The sequence below is a fragment of the Eublepharis macularius genome, chromosome 17, assembly GCF_028583425.1.
Source record: "Eublepharis macularius isolate TG4126 chromosome 17, MPM_Emac_v1.0, whole genome shotgun sequence".
Lineage (NCBI taxonomy): Eukaryota > Metazoa > Chordata > Lepidosauria > Squamata > Eublepharidae > Eublepharis > Eublepharis macularius.
In genome coordinates, this window is record NC_072806.1 from 34,974,587 (window position 1) to 34,994,491 (window position 19,905).

The following is a 19,905-nucleotide window of genomic DNA, read 5'->3' on the forward strand; positions in this document are numbered from 1 at the left end:
TAAAAGGGGTGTACCTCCCTCCTAAATCTCTTCAGAGAAAGGGCACGACATGCAAGTTCACTGAATGTCCCGGCTTTTGATTGTATGGACTCACACTGTCATCTGTCTTGAGTCTCAGTGAGAAAGATGGACTATAAATAATATAAACTAATTAATACCATCCGTGAGCCTGAAACGGCACTTCGCAGGATTTGGCCAAGCTCCATCCCAGTCTGACATTCCTTGCAAGGATCTTAGCAGAAGCGGCCGAGGAGCTCCACTGGAAGTTGCCCTGCTATCTGTTTGAACCCACCTTCAGTTCCAAACACTTTTAACACTTATCTTCATTGGTGAACTCCCCCTGCCCGTTACCTTTTCTCTCACCTGATTGGATGGCAGTAGCCGCCTGTCTCTGTTCCACCTGCTTCCGCCTCTTAAACCGCCGCCAGCAACACTGAATGCAGAAAGCCCTTTCGGATAAGGCTTGGGCTCGTTTGGCTTCGAGCAGCTCCAACTGCAAGAGAAAAATAAAACCTCCGGTTGGACCCATGGACAGTCAGGCACTTGCTGGTTCTCCAATACTTTTCAAAGCTACAATAAAATTGGTTAGTCTTAAAGGTGCTACTGGACTCTTTTTGATTTTTCAAAGCCATATCTTTGTTTCTAATATTTAGGAATGACTTAACATCTAGCGTGAAAAGAGTTTGAAAATCTAAGAGTCACTTAAATAAAGTTAAGTGTGCAGTTCTGCTGTCCCCCTTTAACAAAGTAGTACCTGTAAAGGTGACCGTCAATTGAAACAGCTGTGTACGCTGAACTCCACCACCTCTGCCCAGTTCTGTGACCTGGGTAAGTTATGTAAATACGCATAGATTTTGTATGAGAAAGGAACAGCAATAGAGGGTCACAATACCCCCGGCCTCTTGGAAGCTCAGTTTTACTTCTAATTTCTGAGATTGCTCATATGCATTCAGACCTCTCATTACAACCACGAGGCCTAGAAACTTGCTCATTCCTTTTAAATGGAGAACTGAGATTCTCAGGTAGCTGAATTGTTTTCTGCTTCCACAGAAATGCTGCATCATTTTATTACGAATAGCACTGCTCATGCTGAATTTACCATGGAGTTAGTCATAAATACTTTGGTTTTGCCACAAAACACAGCTACGCTGCAGGATCTCTTCCCTGCTGGCTGGAGTGGAGGAGAGTTCGGATGCACTTGCTGGAGAATGTCCTGAACAGCAGACCAAAAAGTGTTGCCATCCTCTGGGGTTGGAGTCCCCCCTGCAAAAGAAGAAACAAACGGGCTGATGTCAGCAAGTGGCTTCCCCTGCCCTTCTGAGCTTTTGGCCATCAAGGGCCAGCATCCATGGATTTGTGCACCTTCCAAGGGCCAACCCACATGCAGGGGAGGCAGACCGGAGCCTTGTAAAGCAGATCTGCCACAATCACATGGAAAGCAGGGTGCAATTTAAAGTGCCAAAGGGGTGGAAGGAAGCAGGGGGTGCTTCACCCTCCTCCCATCCACCGTTTTCTCTTCTGCAGCAACTCTCCTCCAACTGTGTTACTTCCAGCCTTAGAGCCCAAATGTACGGGTGGGAGGACCCTGTGAAACAGATTGCAAGATAAGACCGGGTGTGGGGGTGAAGCACAGAACCCCCCCCCCTCTGTTGCACTTTTAAAAATCACACATGCCTCCCATGTGATTTGGGCTGCCCTGGGCATATAGGTCTGCGGCCAGTGCAAGCGGTTTGATCCCAAGACGGAGAGATCTTATCTAATCTAAGCTTACCTCTTTTGGCTGGAGAGCCGACCTGGATCTATTAAAGGAACAGCCTAAGACAGAGAGGCAGTTTGTGGGAGAGAGTCCTGCAGAGAAGCAGTTTGTAGGAACAGAAGAGTCCAGCAAAGATAGGAAGGCCCAAAGGGTGTCAGGCAAGAAATCTGACAGGCACAGAAAGAGACAACATGAAAAACAGGACATCACAGCAGTACAGACAGGGCCAGAGTGGAATCAACTTAAAATAAATGCTGTGCCAAAGGAAATCAACTTCAGACCAAGTACTGTTCAGTTTTGGTACCCGTGCATGCTGTGCTTCATTGTGCATACGTACTTAAGTGCCATCAACTCACAACCGACATATGGCAACCCCCAGCAAGGGGCTTTCAAGGCAAGTGAGGAGCAGAGGTGGATTGCCAGTGCCTTCCTCTGCAGAGTCTTCCTTGGTGGTTGCCCATCCAAGCACTGACCCTGCTTAGCTTCTGAGATCTGACGAGATCAGGCTATACCCACGTCACCTGCCCTCCCTTCATTTTGCATAATGGTTCTTTTATAATTTGCATAATTCTTATTGGCTAATCTTGAGGAGTTATACATGAACCATCTAAGAGGCACCTTCACTCATAAACATAAGCAAGTGAAGTAGAAAACTACACATGAAGGAGTATAAGGGAGTTTTACAAAACCACCATACTGGCGTAGAAATTCACTTCAGCAAACCAAAGTACTAAATAAATATATAGTCAATATTTCAATGTATCTTATCACAATATTCAAATTCCCACAAAAATGGTCATAACCAGTATACACAATCCATGTGCATATGAGTGATACATGGATTGTGTATACTGGTTATGACCGTTTTTGTGGGAATATGAATATCGTGATAAGATACATTGAAATACTGACTATATATTTATTTAGTACTTTGGTTTGTTGAAGTGAATTTCTACGCCAGTACGGTGGTTTTGTAAAACTCCCTTATACTCCTTCACGTGCAGTTTTCTACTTCACTTGCTTATAATCCTGAGGAGTGGCACGGAAGTAAGGCAGCACGCAGAAGCCCTGCCTCAGACGCTGGAAATGTCGCTCAGCCCTCACTGGGAACTACATATGAAAGGAGAAGAGTGAAACCAGTTGGTTGAACGTTCTGAAACTTCACAGCGGCCAGGTGCAGAAAGCTAGAAAGTGCTGCAGAAACTCTGACGGCTTTTCTCCTTGTTTATCTCACTTAATCTTTCTTCCGCAGCTAAACTTTTTAAAGAGTTCAGAGAACTAGCAGTAGGGACCATTAGCTAAGGAGAGAAGTGGTTATGCAGTTTATTTTCATTTACAGTCCATCTTTCTTACTGGGATTCAAGGGAGACGGCAAGTACAATCAACTGATTAGTTCTATCAATAAACTGAATACAAAACATAACATTTGAAGGATGACAATATTTGAATCTAACAGCAAAGATTCCGAGTAAAACAACGTAATGCCGTGGTGCTGGGACTAGGAGGACTCAAGAAGTGGAATTAAAAACACAGAATCCCTAATAAAGGGCACATCTTGAGCTGATTCATTGCATCACAACTCACAGTCCTGCTCCTTTACAAGAATGCATTCGTGAACAACTTTCTTTTGCACATTTTGCAAAATGACAGAAGCAGCTGGGCCTTCCTAACAGCCTCGGGCAGATCGCTCCATAATGTGAGAGCAGCCACAGAGAATGCAGGTGAATGCAGTTACTTGTTTGCAAGTTTTCAGCGAAGTTGTCTTAGCTGAACGCAGCAGGCAAAGGCAGTCCTGCACGTTTGTGGGTCCAAGGCCATGAAGGGATTGGAACGTGTTAGCTAGAACCTTGTACTGAGCCTGGTAACTGATCGGTAACCAACAGAGCATCTGTATAATGGCAGTGACATGAGGATTCCATTTATTGCCCAATTCTAGTAGGGGCTGCGGGTGTTCTGTACCTACTGAAGCTTTGGAGTTGTCTTTAAGGGCAGACCTGTGCAGCATGCATTACAGTAGTCTAGTCTCAAGGTAGCCACAGCGTGGATAAGCATAGATAAAACAATTGGAGCAAGGTGGTTAGAGGCTGTACCTCTTCAAGTTTTATCTAGGCTTATACATGAAGGGTAACATGCAACTGGTTAAGCTTTACCTGCATGCTTTCAGGTATATCTTCTCAGCCATAAGAGAGAAAGGTACCAAAAGACTGTTATGATCCTCTCTAGAATGCTCAGCAGTCAGAATTTGGCTAACACACGGCTGTAAGGGCAAGTACCCCGGTAAAGGGAGATCCACCTGGGTAAGCAGGCTATCCTGTATATGTAACTTGATGGATCTGGAACTGTGGGTGCAATCTTGATGCACATCTATGAGGCAACAATATACTGAAATGCACATTCAGAACACACATCCACACTCTTGCGGTACTCAGGCACTTAAAGTATAACCTGAGCTGGATTTGAGGTGAGGTTGCATTTCTATTTAATGAAAAGAGGAAATTTTCAGGTATCATGCACAGATACTGCTGCCCAAAGGTCTTTTTTTTCCTGCAAATGTATCAGAAAACGTCTTCTAGAAGATGGACAGTCAAAGCAAAAAAAGGAATCCGTCAAAGCACTTAGGTGATGTGAACATGTCAAGCTGGGAAGACTGGTTAAGTTCAGACATCCTCCAAGTTCCCAGAGAAAGAAGCTCTACTAAAGAACATACCATTTTCCACATGGTCCGAAGGGCCGTTTGCGTTCTGTGCAGCTCTGGAGTTGCGCTTCCAGGATTTCTTCAGCACTTCGTACCGTTCAATGAAACTTCTGAAGGAGATCCTACCAGTCAAAACAGAGAGGAAAAGTTAGTCTGAAGCACTGTTGAGGGTATGACATAGCCAGGAGTGCAAGCCCTATGAGAATTCCTGCAAAAACCTGGCTGCCCTTTCTGGTGAGACTCATTCATTCAACAGTGCACACCAAGAACGGTCCCACTGGGTGCCTCCTGTAGAAAATGAGATCTTGTTTGTGAGTGGGAGAGAGCAACTTCAAAACCTGACAGGTGGAAATTGTAAGCCCTGCTGGGATCACACCCATCCAGTCCAGCATTCTACTTCCAACAATGGCCAGTACAGTGACTCTATGAGCGGTACAAATGACAAAAGGCACAGGTTGGACACTTGCCAGCTTCCCTCAAGTTTTGATGGGAAATGTAGGCAGCTTGGCGGAATGTTGGACAAGTGACAGTTGAAAAGTCCATTGGACAGCAGTCGGAGAGCCAAGCTGCAAGACCAGGATGCCTACATTTCCCATCAAAACTTGAGGGAAGCTGACAAGTGTCCAATCTGTGCCTTTTGTCACTTGTAGTTCCGCTCTAAGATGGTGAAACAGGTGAGCCAACAGATATTGCAGGTAACATAAGAAACAGGACATCTGCCTTTGAAAGCATCCCTCAGCGCAAGGCAGTGTAAGCTCCTACAGAAACAGAGGGCAGAGCGAGAACCAGACTCCCTGACAAGTTTTTACTTGCAGGGATGTATTTTTTTGGTGTAGGGAAGTTTTCCAATGCAGTCTCTTCCCCCACATGCAGTCCAAAGAGGTGCAATCCGCTCTACCCCATCATCATTCTGTTAATCGCCTACATCTCCACCGCTGAAAGAGTGCACATGAAAGAGAGAGGCTGTGGCAATAATGGCAGCGTGCCCACAACATGGGAAGGCAATTTTTTTAGCCGTACCTGATTGGAAAGCCAGCTGCACTGATGCTGATCGTTTCCACGATGCCACACGCCTCCAGCTGGCACAGAACCTGCCAGGTAAAGATGGCTGTATTTATCATTTATTCCTTTGCTTTTCATCCTGCCGTTCTGCCAAGGAACTCAGGTCAAAATACATGGGGTTCCATTCCCCACCCATCCCCTTTTATTGTCACAATCACCCTGTGAGGCTGAGAGCGGTGATCTATCCCAAAGTTGTCCTGTGCTAAGTTGTCATGGCTAAGTTGTCATGGCTAAGTGGGAATTTCTTCCTCTGTTGCCCTCACAACAACTCTACAAGCAGAGTTACGCTGAGACAGAACGAGAGAGAGAATGACAGGCCCTTTAAATATATGGTAATGGCCAGGGCTTTTTTTCTGGGTAAAGAGGTGGTGGAACTCCGTTGGTTGCCCTTGGAGAAAATGGTCACATGGCCGGTGGCCCCGCCCCCTGATCTCCAGACAGAGGGGAGTTGAGATTGCCCTCGTGGAGGGCAATCTCAACTCCCCTCTGTCTGGAGATCAGGGGGCGGGGCCACCGGCCATGTGACCATTTTCAAGAGGTTCCGGAACTCCGTTCCACCATGTTCCAGTTGAAAAAAAGCCCTGGTATTGGCAACGAGAGTGGCATATACAGCAAATGGAAGACAGAATCTTGCTCAGATGTGGCTGAGTGGATGAACAAATCGTATGAATATGCATCTATGGCCAAATTCTTTTATACATAATAGAGCAATCTTAGAATTTCAGAAAAATGGACTTTTTTGACTATGTAGCTAAAAATTTAGAAAAACTAAGAGTAGCTATTATTAAAGTAGACCAACTGTAAAATTAATATTTAAAAACTTTGATTATAAATGTCATGTCTGTGCCCCAGCCATGCCGTTATTTGATGCTGACCTGTTATTCTGAACCAGTGTTTAATGCTGTACCTTGATGTTATATTGCCAATGCCATAACTGCTTTGCTTTCACAGGCTTACTGAAGCTGCACGACTTTGGGAGCTCTCAGTGCTTCTGACCTTGTACACTGCCCACTCCCATTCAACTTTAATCTCCTGCTTCCTCGGTGTCTAGACTTGATAGTTAAAATACGTGAGAAGTTCTCAGGACGGGTTTGTGCCAAAAGTTATGTTTTACTGATGGGAGGGGGGGAAAGGAGTAATTGTGTTCTTTAAGAGGAATGGTTTTCCCACGTGTTGCCATTCCTGTCAACCTGCTTTTACTGCTTAGTTGCTTCCCTTGCTTCTGAGTAATCCTATGGACATATCTGTGGAAATGATCTGATTCCTGAATAAAACCTTTTAACCAAGAGCCTGGATTCTTGCTGTAATGGTACAGGGGTCTATCGGCCATAGCCTGTCATCCATAGCCTGACATTAAATGTTGAGTGTATGTAAGTAAGGGGATGGCGAGGAGAAATAGTTTTGTAGCATAATAGGCAGTTATATATTCTGTGTTTGTGCATTGTTATATTATTTTATCCATTGCTTATTGTCATTGTTATTTATTGTTTTTCTTTGCTTTCAAATAAAAACTTTTTCAAAAAGAATGACAGGCCCCAGGACATCCCGGGAGCTTCATGGCAGAGTCGGGGTTGGAACTCAGCTCTCGCCAAGCCTGGCCCAACCACTAGAGACTTAAAACGGACTCAAGAGCTGGTGTAGCACAGTAGCTAACTGACTGCTAAAAATTAGGAAGTTCCCAGTTCAACTCTCCCCCTGCCATGATTTCATTAGGGGTTGTTAGGCAAGTCACAATCTCGCACAATCCTCCACCCAAACATGCAAAAGCAACATATAAAAATGCTTAAGGATTATTATTGTCCAACAGCCTTCTGTTTGATTGCCTGCAATGAAAAAGAGCTGCCATCAGATAATTCTTTTTTGTCGTCATCTGGGCATGGAGCAGGGGTCACTGGGGCAGTTGGGCGGGTAGTTGTGAATTTCCTGCATTGTGCAGAGGGTTGGACTAGATGACCCTAGAGGTACCTTCCAACCCTATGATTCTATGAAACAAGCAGCAAAGTGGCCTGGAAGGGCTACTCCTGCAGAGAGAGACCTCCTCTCAGCTTGTCAGTGTGCCAATCATGACACACATTGGCATGCGTTGACTAGCCAGGTTTGTTTCAAATTCACACGGGTGTTTTATATATCCTCCAAGGTTCCCTTCTTGCAGATGTAATTTGCATGGCCTCTGTGCCAGTGGTTTCAGCCATTCACGCAAGCTTCTGGTTACGCTGCCAGGGGGTGAAACAATCGGCTGTGCGCCAACTGCCATTCGCTGGACTCAGCCACAATCAGCTTTCCACGCTTGATCACAATTGCTTGGGGCAAGCGTTACCTCGTCCTTCCTGAAAACCGCAGCCTCGCAATCCGCATTCGGCTTGATGCATCTGATGTAGTGAGGGGTGGTGCTGTTCAGGATCTCCATCAGCTGCTCTAGAGAGCCCTACGAGAGTGTAACAGAGGAGAGGGGAGAGCAGCACTTACTGTTGTACACTGTGGGAATGTAAGAGGAGCCCGTGCTGGATCAGACCAAAGGTCCACCGAGTCCAGCATCCTGTTTCTTCCCTCCCCAGCTACTGCTGTTCGCAGAAATACTGCCTCTGACCATGGAAGTTCTATTTAGACACCAGGGCTGATAGCCATTGATACACTTATCCTGGTTAGCACAATCGATTTTAAAACTATGTTCTGCAAAACCCTGAGAAGGGGGCAGTTCCTCAGATGTTTACTGAAGGTTCTTAAAGGAGGCGATCAGCCATAATTGTGTACCAGGTACCTAGTCTCTGACAAAGTGAGCCTTGACTCACAAACACTTGTACCCAGGAAAATGTTGGGCTCAATTTTTGTTCCGCTACTACAGATGAACACAGCTACCCAACTTGGGCGACAAATCAATCTGGAAAGAGTTCCCGCAAAACTGAAAAAATGTGAACCACCCACACTATATCCATTTGCCTACTATAATTCATCAGCAGTAAAGGACAACACAAGAGGGGCCTTTTCATCTGAGAACCGCAGCTTTCGTTTTGTTTATCAGATGCAAGCTCCTAGCCCTCACTGTTGCAGGCAGAAACTTGGAAAACAAGGGAGTTGTGTTTAGAGGCTGATGAAGACTGATGACAACAATGTGTAAGTGTACAAACCTTGAATTTAGATACCACTGTAACAACAGCTGGTTTGGTCTGAATCTTGACACTGTTTTGATCTGGTAACTGGCTCACTGCTGACACAGGAAACAACTTCCGAAGCAAAGGATCCTGGGACTGTTGAAGCAGGAGGACCAGTTCTGGGGGCACGGGGTCCTTCGATAATGATAAAAAGCATGCAGTTGTCAATATTAGTTGTGGTTTACGACGGGTGTATAGAATTAAGGACCATGTTGGCAGCTTGATTCAGTTCCTGTTCAATTTTATTTTATCATATTTGTATTCCGCCCTCCCCGCAAGCAGGCTCAGGGAGTTGTCCAGCTTGGAAAGGAAGGAAGTCGGGTAAATTCAGATTATGATAACCAGAATCTGTGAGTAGCAGATCTCAGTAAACAGAAACAGGTGCAAGAATCTCTATCCTCAAAACGGCCAAATCTGCAGGCTATTGAATAGACACCTTCTGCTGCTTGGACTATACAGAGCTGCTTTCTCCTGTGACCTTAAGGGATAGGCTTTAGACAGGCATGCAATGGGCCCCTGGATTCAGCAGGAGGCGACGGAAAAAATCTCAACCTCAGACCCGGAGAGCAGCTGCCAGCCAGAGTAGGAAATGCTGACCTTGACAGACCAAGCGGTTCTGTTTTTGGACTCATAATAAGGCAGCTTCATGAGTGCCTTGAACAGAATCAGACAGTTGGGCCGACTATTTATTTACTTTATAGTCCTCCTTTCTCATTGAGGCTCAGGGTGCATTACAAAAATGTAAAAGATGCAACAAGAAAAGAATTGATTGCAACTCTTTTTGTAGTAGCAAAAAATGAGATAGCGTTGGTTTGGAAAAAAGATAAAGCACCCTCCGTGGATTCATGGTTTGAAAAAGTGTGGAATCATTTCATATTGGAAAAAACTCATAATGACCTTTATATAGCTGAACAGTTTCCTGTGAATTCCAAGTTCATGGAAAAATGGCTTCCATTTTTCGAGTATGTTGATAAAAATAACATCCAGCCCAGATCAAAAATACTTCAAACAATAACTCTCTCTAGAGGCTTTACATTATAGCTTATAAGTTTTGTTAAATTACATAGTTCTAACTCTATGTGCTTAACTCCCTCCTGTACCAAAACAGTTTTGTACTGGTTAATTGTTTGTTATATATGTGTAACTTTGTATGTTGTAATGGTTTAACTGCAATAAAAGTATTAAAAAAAAAGATGCAACAAGAACAGGAGAAGACAAACCAGCAGTGTAATAAAGACTGGGTTACAAGATTAGAAAACCATGCAATAACAACAGTAGAGGACACAGTTTTCTGTATGCAAACCCAAGGATTTACCACCACTAAGCCACCGTTCTTGTCAAGCCCTCCAGCTTATGACCCAAATGTGCACCTTGCTGGATAAGAACGTATGAAGAACCTGCTGGATCCGACCAGCGGTCCATCTTGTTCAGCATCCTGTTTCACACAGCAGCCAACCAGTTGCCCTAGAGGGCCTAATAAACAGGGCGTAAAGGCCAAGGCCTTCCCTTACTCCTGGCTTCCAGAACTGGCATTCAGACGTCTGCTGCCTTTGTAAATGGAGGCTCCATGGGACCATTTACCTGTTAAGCTTCCCGCTACAGAAAGGGGAGTCATTATACTTAATCAGGGCTTTTTTTCAGCAGGAACGTGGTGGAACGGAGTTCCGGAACCTCCTGAAAATGGTCACATGGCTGGTGGCCCCGCCCCCTGATCTCCAGACAGAGGGGAGTTGAGATTGCCCTCCACACTGCCGAGTGGTGCGGAGGGCAATCTCAACTCCCCTCTGTCTGGAGATCAGGGGGCGGGGCCACCAGCCATGTGACCATTTTCTCCGAGGGCAACCCTCTGAGTTCCACCACCTCTTTTCCCAGAAAAAAAGCCCTGTACTTAATAGTAAAAAGTCCAGTAGCACCTTTAAGACTAACCAACTTTATTGTAGCATAAGCTTTCGAGAACCACAGCTGTCTTCATCAGATGTATCGTCAACTTTCGAGAACCACAGCTCTTTGTCAGATGCATTGTCAGCTTTCGAGAACCACAGCTCTCTTTGCCAGATGCATTGTCTTTTTACTGGACTTTTTACTATTTTACAACTACAGACTAACAAGGCTAACTCCTCTGGATTATGCTTAATGAAGAAGATCTGGGATTCACTACTGGGCAACCAGTTTATTGGGGGGCAATTAGCTAGAAACATATTGCCCTTTGTTCGCTCTGTGCTCAGTCAGAGTTCACTCTCTACGTTCTAAGTCTTACCATCAAGATGTAGCCAATTAGATAGCTATTCTTTTGTTTTCTTACCAATGTAACCTTTTTACCCTAATATGTAGTATTTTTCTAGAGCTAAGCATGCGAGTTTGTTCTTATTATGATCCAATGCACAACACTGCGTTCTACTAATTAATTCCAACAAGATCAAGGTTCATCTACGCCAGCATTCTTCACAAGTACCCCCAGAATCCACTTAGAAGGTGCACCAGAAATTGTCCAGTGGTCTACCATCTCCCGCCCACTGCGAGCTTCATCTCACATAAAGAAGCAAGAGGGACTGATGTTGGACGCAAAGAGGATGTTGGTGTGATCGAAACCACACAGGATCCGTACCTTATTCTTTTCTACCATCCCTTCCACCTGATAGCAGACGCTGCCGGCGTAATGAGAAACGATGAAATTCGGCTTCTTGCTAAACTTGTCCTGTCTAATGCACTGGTTATGTGACAGAGCCACCTCAATCCGGGTCTGGAACTGGCAGGCATTGGAGGCCCTGTTGAGACGGCATTCCTGTGAAGAGGAAGGAAAGAGCACGGAGCAGCACATCCTTGAAGCCCTGGTTCACGCTCACTGATAGCACTTGAGCGTGGCCTTTTCAGCTGTGGAATAGCATGTCTCTCCTTTTTCCTTTTAGATGCCAGTTAACACAGTTCGTTGTATTTGGTCTTTTAGAATTGTTTTGCCATGGGGTTACAAGCTGATTTGTGTTACTGGCGACTGTGTTTTTTTAAAGTAGAAAAGAGCAAGAGTCCACTAGCACCTATAAGACGAACAAAATTTGTGGTAGGATATGAGCTCTTGTGAGGCATAGCTCACTTCTTCAGATACTTTTGATCATCTTACAGGTGCTACTGGACTCTGCTGTTTTCTACTGCTACAGACAGACTAACATGGTTACCCATCTTGTTTTTTTAAAAAAATAAAATAAATTTTAAACACATTTGATTGGATGCCCATATACTGTGTCTACAGCTTTAGAAAAGTGGTTAAAGAAACGTTAAAAAAATATGGAAATCTGTTTCATCCAATTAAGCTGAATCTCGTTAATTTGGGGCTTACAGAAACAGGCTGAAAGCCAACATACATTCTGTTTATTATTTTATTTTACTTCACGTATACACCTATTCTCTTTAATGGAGACCCAATATGGCTTACAATGTTTTCTTCTTCTCCATTCTTTCACCTTGTAAAATAGATTAGGCTGAGAGCAAAGCAAACTTCCGTGGCAGAGTGGGGAACTGAACCGGGGTTTCCCAAATCCTAGACTGACACTCTAACCACTACACCACACTGACCCCAATAATCTATAATTAAACATTTCTACCCCACTCTCCCCAGCCAAAAGGTCTCAAATAGCTTACAGAAACATTTATCAGGGCAGTGTTGACTTTGAGAAATAACTAATGGACAGGTAGTAGAAAGACCCAAGAACAATTGTCCAAGTTCACACTGAAAACCAAGAATGATCCAGAATTCTAAAAGTGATGGAGAAAAGACATGTTAAGCACTGAAGGAACACAGAAGCGCTTTGGACCAACCTCATTCAGCAAAGAAAAGATACTAATGGGGTTGCCTTCAATCACATCTAGGCAGCTTTGATTATCCTGGTAGTTTATGAAAGACCACTCAAGTCCTTCCGTGGCATATTCTTCCTAGGGAAACAGAGGCACATAACTGCTTAGTTAGTGGAGACTGCATTGACAATGTCCAGTTTTATTCTAACACTGTACCTTTAAATATTTATTCTGTGATGAAAAGTTTTATTAATCATTGGGGTTTTAGTAATAAATAATATTACCCAAGTAACAAGCCATGCTTCATTTTTAGATTATGCATGCCCACTTCACAGCAGGTGCCATTTTAGAAGAGGCTTTCCCTGGAAACAAAAAGAGGGAATGCTTCTTCTAAGAGGATGCCTTTTTGTATTAATTTTTTAAAATTATTGAATTCATTTTTAAAAATCTGCTGCTTGATTAATTGGGACTAACTCTTCAATCAATCAAAAAGTTTTTTGATTAATGTTGCAATAGTCTTGTTTTTATTTATGTTATTTTCTTCATTTATACCCTGCCTTTCTCCCCAACAGCGGAGCAGGGACTCGAACCTGCATCTTCCAGTTCCTAGGCCAGCACTCGAACCACTACACCGCACTGGTTGACTTGAATGCTCATTTTTTCCTCTCTCTGAGCATGCAGCCCTGCTGGTCTCCTGGGACATGGGCAGTGCTCAAGACCAGCTCTTTCTTGGCTTCACAGTTACACTCTTCTTCTTCATTTCATTTAACCCTGCTTTTAGTCCTTCACGGAACTCAGGACACGGCAATACCTCAGGAGGTCTGTGATCCACACACTGAACACACAAATCTGCCTCATTTTAGCAAGGTGACCAACGCAGCTGCCTTCTGACCAGTCCCTGGAAACCTTCAGATTGTTTTCTGAGGTCAACTTGGGGCACAAGACGGGAAGTCTTAAGGAAGTGAAATGCTTGTTGCCTTAGAAACTAGCCCCATGTTTCTAAGGCAACAAGCATTTCACTTCCTTTCAGCCAGGTGTTCCTTCTCCACCATCTTTGATTTGCTGGGATGTCTCATTCAAAGCCAACCTTCCTACCACTTCACGGGCCAGATGACTTGGCTATAAACACAAGAATGCTCTCTACATGGGAAGGTGAGCCCAACAGGAGTGCTGGTCCCTGGGAGGTCATCTGAAAGGCGTTACCTGCTGTGCCTTCAGGAAATGGGCTACAAAGTGCTGCTGTAATTTCTCGTTGGCATAGTTGATACACAACTGCTCCAGGTGGTTTTCAGGAAAAGACTCAAAGCCATAAACATCCAGCAGACCTGGAAGAAGGAAGGAAGGAAGGCCCAAGGCCTTGAACGGTTTCTCTCCCATTCCCCTGAACACCAGCCCCCGGGGGGACAGAATTCACTATTCTGTTTGAAGAATGTCTATTTGAAAAACAAAAACCCACCAAGACACTATCTTTATGAATCTGAAGGTTTTACTTTGAAGTATGTATCCCAGTTTCCAACTAGCCATTTCATGTCTAAGGTTTCATTTCTCTATTCAAAATGTTATGACAACTTTCACAATCTTTTTAAAAAAAGCAACTTAAGTATTAAATGAAGAGAACAGAACCTGTTTTGGGGTATGGCTCTATCAAAGTGCACAGAAAGGTATCCGGATGCAAAAGGATTTTAACTTGGTTGGCTTCAGATCGTTTGGTCTTGTCTCAAGTCTGAAATGACTTGACCAGTAGAGGCTTCTCAGAGACTAACACTGAATCTCTGTCAACTCTCTTAATAAACTTCTCCAATCCAGCTGTATGTAACATCGGTGCTCACGTGCGAAAACAGCCATGCCTTCACCGATAACCAAGGATGATCAGACAATTTAAAACCGAAGAGGGTCATTTTTTTGGTCCACATTAGGTCTCCTCCAGTTCTTCAGGACCCCCAAGTCGGAAACAGCTCTTCCCATTTCCAGTACTAGCCAGGACTGGAATCAAGAAGACCTGGCATTCCCCAGACCCCCAAAGCTGGTGGAGACTCACCTGTGTGGTCGTCTCCCCACCTCTGCTACTCTTAATGGCCTTGAGCTGTTAACCAGTTTTTCAGGAGCATCAGCTGGCTACGGGATGCAACAGCCCAGTAAACCAACATTCCTGACAAATTGTTAAGCAGCTCCAATGGATAAGATCTGAGTGTGTGCGCATGCGCACATGCGCGCGCGCACACACATTATGCTGTGATTTCCCTACCTCTGTTCTTAAAGTTTGAACAGAGCAGAAATGTAGTCAGTAGACTGACTTGATTATAGATCAACAGGAACATTCCTATTAATCTAAAAATCTGGATTTAGTTCCCTTTGTTTGAGTATTTCCGGAGATTATGCTTTTTACAAAGAAATCTGGACTACACAGAGGAGAGAGAGCCGAAGTTTGTATGTATAATTTTGGTTCCATGAGAGTATAGAAAAATACAAACTGTGCTGCTGGATAGAATATTCAACTTCTGGAGAACTGCAGTTTTCATTTTAAGTAAAAATCAAGTTTCTAGTCTTTAGGAATGCACTGAAAATTTGGGAAATGTTGGCTGAAATCAGAAAGGCAGCAAACAAGATTTCCAATAGTTTAGGGGGTGGGTTGCCACGCACTGTATACCCCCTTGCCCTCCCTATTATATTAAAATCAGAATTATGCAGAATAGATGATTTACATAATATATATAGGTCATAATAAAAAATTGAAACCATGGAGTCTATACTGCCTGGTCTCTGTCTAACAGTAAAGAAGGATTAAAATTATACCAATGAAATTGCTCCACACAGAAGAATCGGCATATATGCTTCCATTGATCACGGACACCAGCCAATCAAATACCCTGTAAGCAAAATACAAACACCCAACCCCAGTTAGTTGGAAAAGCAAGGTTCCACTTAATATAAGGGGCAGGAGCTGGGGAGTTTTTCTCATCCCCACCCTTCCATTATACTAGAACTTGGGGGGGGGCACTCATTGAAATTGACAGGCAGCAGATTCGGAACACGTAAGTGCTACTTCAGGTAGACAAATAACTTAGGGAACTTGTCACAAGATAACCACGCGCAATGTCCACGAGCTCAGACGGCTTTAAAAGAGCATGAACTATCAACTCCTATTAGGGCCAAACTACAAGTGACGAATGACACAGGTTGGATGCTTGTCAGCTTCCCTCAAGTTTTGATGGGAAATGCAGGCAGCTTGGCGGAATGTTGGACAAGTGACAGTTGAAAAGTCCATTGGACAGCAGTCGGAGAGCCAAGCTGCAAGACCAGGATGCCTACATTTCCCATCAAAACTTGAGGGAAGCTGACAAGTCTCGAACCTGTGTCAGGCATCACTTGTAGCTTGGCCCTTAGCCATGACAGCAAAATGAGATGTCTATATTCAGAGGCAGCATATCCCTGAATGTCAGTTGCTATGGGGAAAGGGAAGCAGCTTGGGTCTTCACGCCCTGCTTGTAAAGTGGCACCTGGGAAATAGGATGCTGGACAACAGGATCCAGCTACCATCCGGATACCAGTGTAGTGAACAGCGTATTGGACTTGGACAGCAGAGGCCGTGCTATGGAGGCTATGGGTTCAAATCCGCCTTGAAGACTCACGTTCTCTCTTTCAGCCTAACCTACCTCCAAGGGTAAAGTTAGATTCCTCGGATATAATGCATATAATGTTTATTTACTCCATTTATAGCCAACTTTTCTCCCCAAGAACCATCCAAAGCGGCTTACAACACTCTCCTCCATTTTATCCTCACAACCTTGTTGAGGCAGGCTGAGGCAGGGCTCATTTTGAGGGGAAACGCGCAGGAACGTAGTTCCAGCAGTTCCCCCAAAGAGGTCACATGACAGGTGGCCCCGCCCACCTGACGCTCAGCCATTTTGGGCCCGAAATGGCCCGGATCGGGCCTCTGATGGGTGGTGGATCACTCTCCCGCTCAGCAGAGGCCCAATCCTGACCATTTTGGGCCCCTTTTTGGCAATTTTCAGCCCCTTTTTGCCATTTTGGGCCCAATTTCGGCCCTGAATGGCCAGGATTGAGTCCAAAACAACCAGGATAGATGATGTCAGGGGGTGTGGCATATGCAAACCAGTTATGCTAATGACACTTCAGATGCTGTCACTGGGTGTGGCATATGCTAATGAGTTGTGCTAATGAGCTCCTCCCGCTCTTTTCTACGAAAGGACCCCTGGGCTGAGGGTACGTGACTGGCCCAAGACCACTCAGCAAACTTTCACGGCGATGGGGATTCAAACCAGGTCTCCCAGATCCTGTATCTATTACGTGAAAACACTGGAGTAACTGGGACAAAGGTCTCACACTCAGAGCCAAGCCAAGCCAAGCGGTGAGCGGGGAGTCACGGGCTGCATGAGTGAATCTTTCCCAGGGGAGCGCAACATACAGTGATAACCAAACTGCCACTAGTCAAGGCCCTGGGAACAGAAATGCCGCCATTTGTCAACGTGGCATCAGGGTAGGGCTAGAGCAGGACTAGACAATACTCAGCCAGACTCTGAAGCCACAGAAGGAAGGTGGGCAGAAGTCCGCAGGTGCGAAGCACATACGTGGCATAGATGACTTTAGCCAGACAGTCTCTCCTCATCCCGCATTCAGCCCTGGAGCACGGCTTCCTGAAGACTTGTTGCTGTTTCCCGGCTGTAATCGTCCGGATACTCAGTGTTTCCAAGAGATGTTCTACAGGCATTTCTAGCAATTTGGAAGTGCTCTTTGCAAAGTCTTGTTTGAGCAGAACCATCCAAAAGAGAGAAAGGAAAAAAACAGCTCAGGACACTTTCTAAAAAATCTTGCTAAATTTTTTGGTGGGGGGAATGCGATTATTGCAGTTTTCAGTTGCACTGTTTGTTATATATCCTGTATTGTATGATCACATTGTGGCTTGCTTTGTTCAGTTTTGTACTGCTAGTCCTACTGCATTATTCATCTGTTAACTTTTCTCTCTATCTGTACTCTGTAATCCACCTGGAGTCTCAGTGAGAAAGGCAGGATAAATAAGCTAACAACAACAGTCATAAATGGCTTGAGTGAAAACCATCTAAGGACCCTTAGTCTGTAAAGCTTCGAACTGGAGATTTTACAGCTCTTACTCTCTGAGCTATCTGTCCCTCTCTTGTCCTACTCTAAGATATCCTAACCTTGGGGGGGGGGGAGGGGGAACGGGAGTGTAGCCCTAGAGGAGGCAGTGGCACAGACACAGAGGAGAAGGAAGGACAAGATGGGTCCTCGGGGGTAACTAAAGAGGAATAACAGCTAGTATTAGCTCTTTATGCTGTAAAGGCTTCCTCTGGTGTAAAGGTCTCCTTGACATAAAAGGGCATCCTCTAGGGGAAGCTAAGGCAGGCAGGAACCAGAAGCAGCCAGGAGAACAGGGATAAAAGGCCCCAGCAGGAGGTCATGAAGAAGAAATCAACTGGTTGGCATGGACAGCAAGGCGTGTGTTGGGAAGACTGCTAGCTAGAAAGGAGCAACCCTGGAAAAGTGAACTGCAGAACAATAGGACCACACGGGTCTCCAGGGAAATACCTCAGTATATACACAAAATTTAATATGAATCAAAAGTGCATAGTGCAAGTCTCATGTGAGGTAAAAACCACAATTCATAGAAGGTAATAAATACAAATTACAGAAGGTAAGTGTTATAGCAAGGTCATACAAAACCTCCTCTTATAAACAGTCACAGACACTCCATATAAAGGAGTGGAGAAGGCTATGTAGCTATAACACTTACCTTTTGTAATTTGTATTTATTACCTTGTATGAATTGTGGTATTTACCTCACATGAACCTTGCACTATGCACTTTTGATTCAAATTAAATTTTGTATATATACTGAGGTATTTCCCTGGAGACCTGTGCGGTCCTATTGTTGTGAAGATGCAATGGGAAGATGCAATGTATTGGGAAGATGCAATGGATTAGCGTATATACAACAGCCAATGCTTTCGCCCCAATCTGGGGCTCCCCATGGGGGCTTTTAGCTTTCTAAACTACCACCTCCCTATATGGAGATCAAACTGCAGAGCTCCCTGTGTTTCGCTTAGCTTAGCCCCTAAAACAGAAACAATGGGAGATGGGGGGGGGCCTGCATCCCCACTGGGTAGGCTTTTGGGGACACCCGCTAAGGATGGCACTGTTGGCCTCTCACCTTTGGCGCAGCCTTCTGTTTTGCAGGGCTGCGATTCATCTTCTGCTTCCAAAAACTGGATATTGCCCAAGTGTAAGAGCCCGGCTAATATCTGCAAGGGAGACAAGATGGTTCAGGAGCGGGCAGCTGCTTCCAAGTCACCCACCGCCAGGATTCAGACATTCTTAGGAAAGCTGGACAGGCACTTGCCAGTACTTCTCCTCCAAGGTGTAAGTAGACTGGAAAAACAAAGCCCCTTTGTACAGGTTATAACCTGGGAATCTTTTGAGACCCTGGAAAAGCAAGCCACTAGCGCCAGGACAACAGATATTTGCAAGGCACCCACTGGGAAGAAGCATATTCATAAATCTCCACGAGTTGTTATTCAGTTATTAAAAAGGTGCTGCTACTGAACTGTGTTTTGTCTGACCTTGAAAATATTATTCTGCATGGAACAGTCAATACCCAAGTGGAACATGGCCTCTCGCGTCACATCAAAACAGTCCTCTGGGGGAAGAAAAAAGACCCTGGAGTTAGACCCTGGAATTATTTCAAAGTTCTGTATCCTGCATCTCTGCTATTTAGGTTTCTAAGGTGACTTGCAAATACACTTTGATTTCTTTCCAATCCCAGCCACGAGAGGCTTCCACATGCAGGTCCCCCACCCTAGAATGACTTTCTGCTCATGTTTCAAGTCCAGAACAGAGGGCCTCTTTCCTTTGGGATTTATTTTTATCGTTTAATTCATCTATACTCCACTCTTCTCCTCAATGAGGACCCTAAGTGACTTAGTTCCCCTTCTCCATTTTATCCTCACAATAGTCCTGCGAGGTAGTTTAGGCTGAAAAAGAGTGACTAGTCCAAGGCGACCCAGCAAGCGTCCATATCAAGATGAGGATTCAAACCTGGTTCTCCTATGGCATAGTGCAACACTAACTGTTGGAGTATAGCAATGTCAGAAGCTAAGCAGGGTCGGCCTTGGTTAGCAATTGGATGGGAGACCTCCAGTGAAGACCAGGGTTGCAGAGGCAGGCAATGGCAAACCACCTCTGTTAGTCTCTTGCCATGAAAACCCCGCCAGGGTCTGTATGGCCCCCACTAGGAGGTCTGTATGGCTCCTTCCAACAGACTTGAAGGCTGGTTTTAATTTTTTCTGTATAGAGAAGAAAATCCTGCAGGGGGCAGCAAACTGTAGTTAAATAGGACTGTATGGGAGTACTTCTTTCTAATAAGGGGGTTTCCTTGTCTGTTTGCAGAATGCTATTCTTGGGTCTTTTTTCTAGAACTCTGA

General features: G+C 44.7%; 1 protein-coding gene across 4 annotated transcripts in view; it reads right to left on the reverse strand.

Moving 5' to 3' along the window:
* MYO19 (myosin XIX) overlaps positions 1-19,905 on the reverse strand; it is a 78,961-nt gene that overhangs the window by 6,878 nt on the left and 52,178 nt on the right. For all 4 annotated transcript variants that reach the window (XM_055001311.1, XM_055001312.1, XM_055001313.1 and 1 more), the window contains exons 10-22: positions 19,045-19,121; positions 18,636-18,726; positions 17,038-17,209; positions 15,242-15,315; positions 13,652-13,773; positions 12,473-12,586; positions 11,268-11,444; positions 8,639-8,797; positions 7,831-7,938; positions 5,472-5,542; positions 4,464-4,573; positions 1,100-1,263; positions 364-493 (exon numbers count right to left, since the gene is read on the reverse strand). In XM_055001311.1, the coding sequence (XP_054857286.1) occupies positions 364-493; positions 1,100-1,263; positions 4,464-4,573; positions 5,472-5,542; positions 7,831-7,938; positions 8,639-8,797; positions 11,268-11,444; positions 12,473-12,586; positions 13,652-13,773; positions 15,242-15,315; positions 17,038-17,209; positions 18,636-18,726; positions 19,045-19,121 (1,569 nt within the window). The remainder of the gene's footprint in view (positions 1-363; positions 494-1,099; positions 1,264-4,463; positions 4,574-5,471; positions 5,543-7,830; positions 7,939-8,638; positions 8,798-11,267; positions 11,445-12,472; positions 12,587-13,651; positions 13,774-15,241; positions 15,316-17,037; positions 17,210-18,635; positions 18,727-19,044; positions 19,122-19,905) is intronic.